The sequence below is a fragment of the Penaeus monodon genome, chromosome 27 (assembly GCF_015228065.2).
Source record: "Penaeus monodon isolate SGIC_2016 chromosome 27, NSTDA_Pmon_1, whole genome shotgun sequence".
In the NCBI taxonomy this organism is placed as follows: Eukaryota; Metazoa; Arthropoda; class Malacostraca; order Decapoda; family Penaeidae; genus Penaeus; species Penaeus monodon.
The window spans coordinates 11,959,445-11,960,358 of record NC_051412.1 but is presented as its reverse complement, the minus strand read 5'-3'; the positions used below and the strand labels follow the sequence as shown (position 1 = coordinate 11,960,358).

Sequence of the window (914 nt, the reverse complement as noted above, 5' to 3'; positions counted from 1 at the left end):
AACATGCGCGCACCGTTTTTTCACGCTTTTGAATAAAATCATAATTTATTTCTTCATATCTCCAACAGATAGCGACATTGGTTCTTGGGGCTTCCTGCTCCACAGTGGATACTTTCCAGCTCATGTTAGTGGAGGACCTCATGGACCCCAACTATCCTTACCTCAAGATACTCGAAGGTCTTATGCTGGGGGTCCAGTGTCTGCTGTCGGAGGTTCCCCTTTTCTTCGTTGCGGGTGAGTGGGCAAGGGTGTGTGTGAAATAGTTGCAAATAAGGAAAACAAAATGTAGAAAAAAAAAACAATGTGAAAAAGTTGAGTATGTGAACAGTATTCTCGACCTTTTACGGAAACATTAATAGCATTTGGAAAACGTGTTTCAGGTCGTTTTATCAAGAAATTCGGTTACTTCAACGCATACTTTACTTCGCTTATGGTCTTCTGCCTGCGGTTTATTTTGCTCTCTATCTTCAACAATGCCTGGTGGTTCCTCGTGGTCCAGCTCCTCCACGGACTTTCCTTTAGCCTCGCCTACGCCAGCCTCACCTCCTACGCCAGCAACATCGCTCCTCCTGGGACTGATGCCACGATGCAGGCCGTCTTCGGCATCGCCTACTTTGGAGGTAAGGTGGGCGTGGGGAAGACTGCATGGCTGAGGGATACAGGAAAGCGTGAAGTTGTAAATGGATAAACAAGCACAATGAATGAAAATCAAGAGAGAGAGAGGGGGGGGGGGTTACATAACGAATTGTTTGCTATGGTGCCCGGTGGGATTGATGAAATGCCTGATGGGTGTAAAAAGCAGTAGAGGAAAAAAATGGGTAAAATTAGTTTGTGTGAGTTGCTGTGAGCGTTCTGGAATAACAACGGACAACGAAGGAAGACGAAAGGGAAGACTACCATTATTTGGATATACA

General features: G+C 45.5%; 1 protein-coding gene across 1 annotated transcript in view; it reads left to right on the top strand.

Moving 5' to 3' along the window:
- The window catches only part of LOC119590577 (major facilitator superfamily domain-containing protein 6-like), a gene marked incomplete in the record, with an annotated part of 16,369 nt that overhangs the window by 14,540 nt on the left and 915 nt on the right, over window positions 1-914 (top strand). The window contains 2 exon segments of the mRNA XM_037939251.1: window positions 69-234; window positions 381-620. Coding sequence (XP_037795179.1) covers window positions 69-234; window positions 381-620 — 406 coding nt within the window.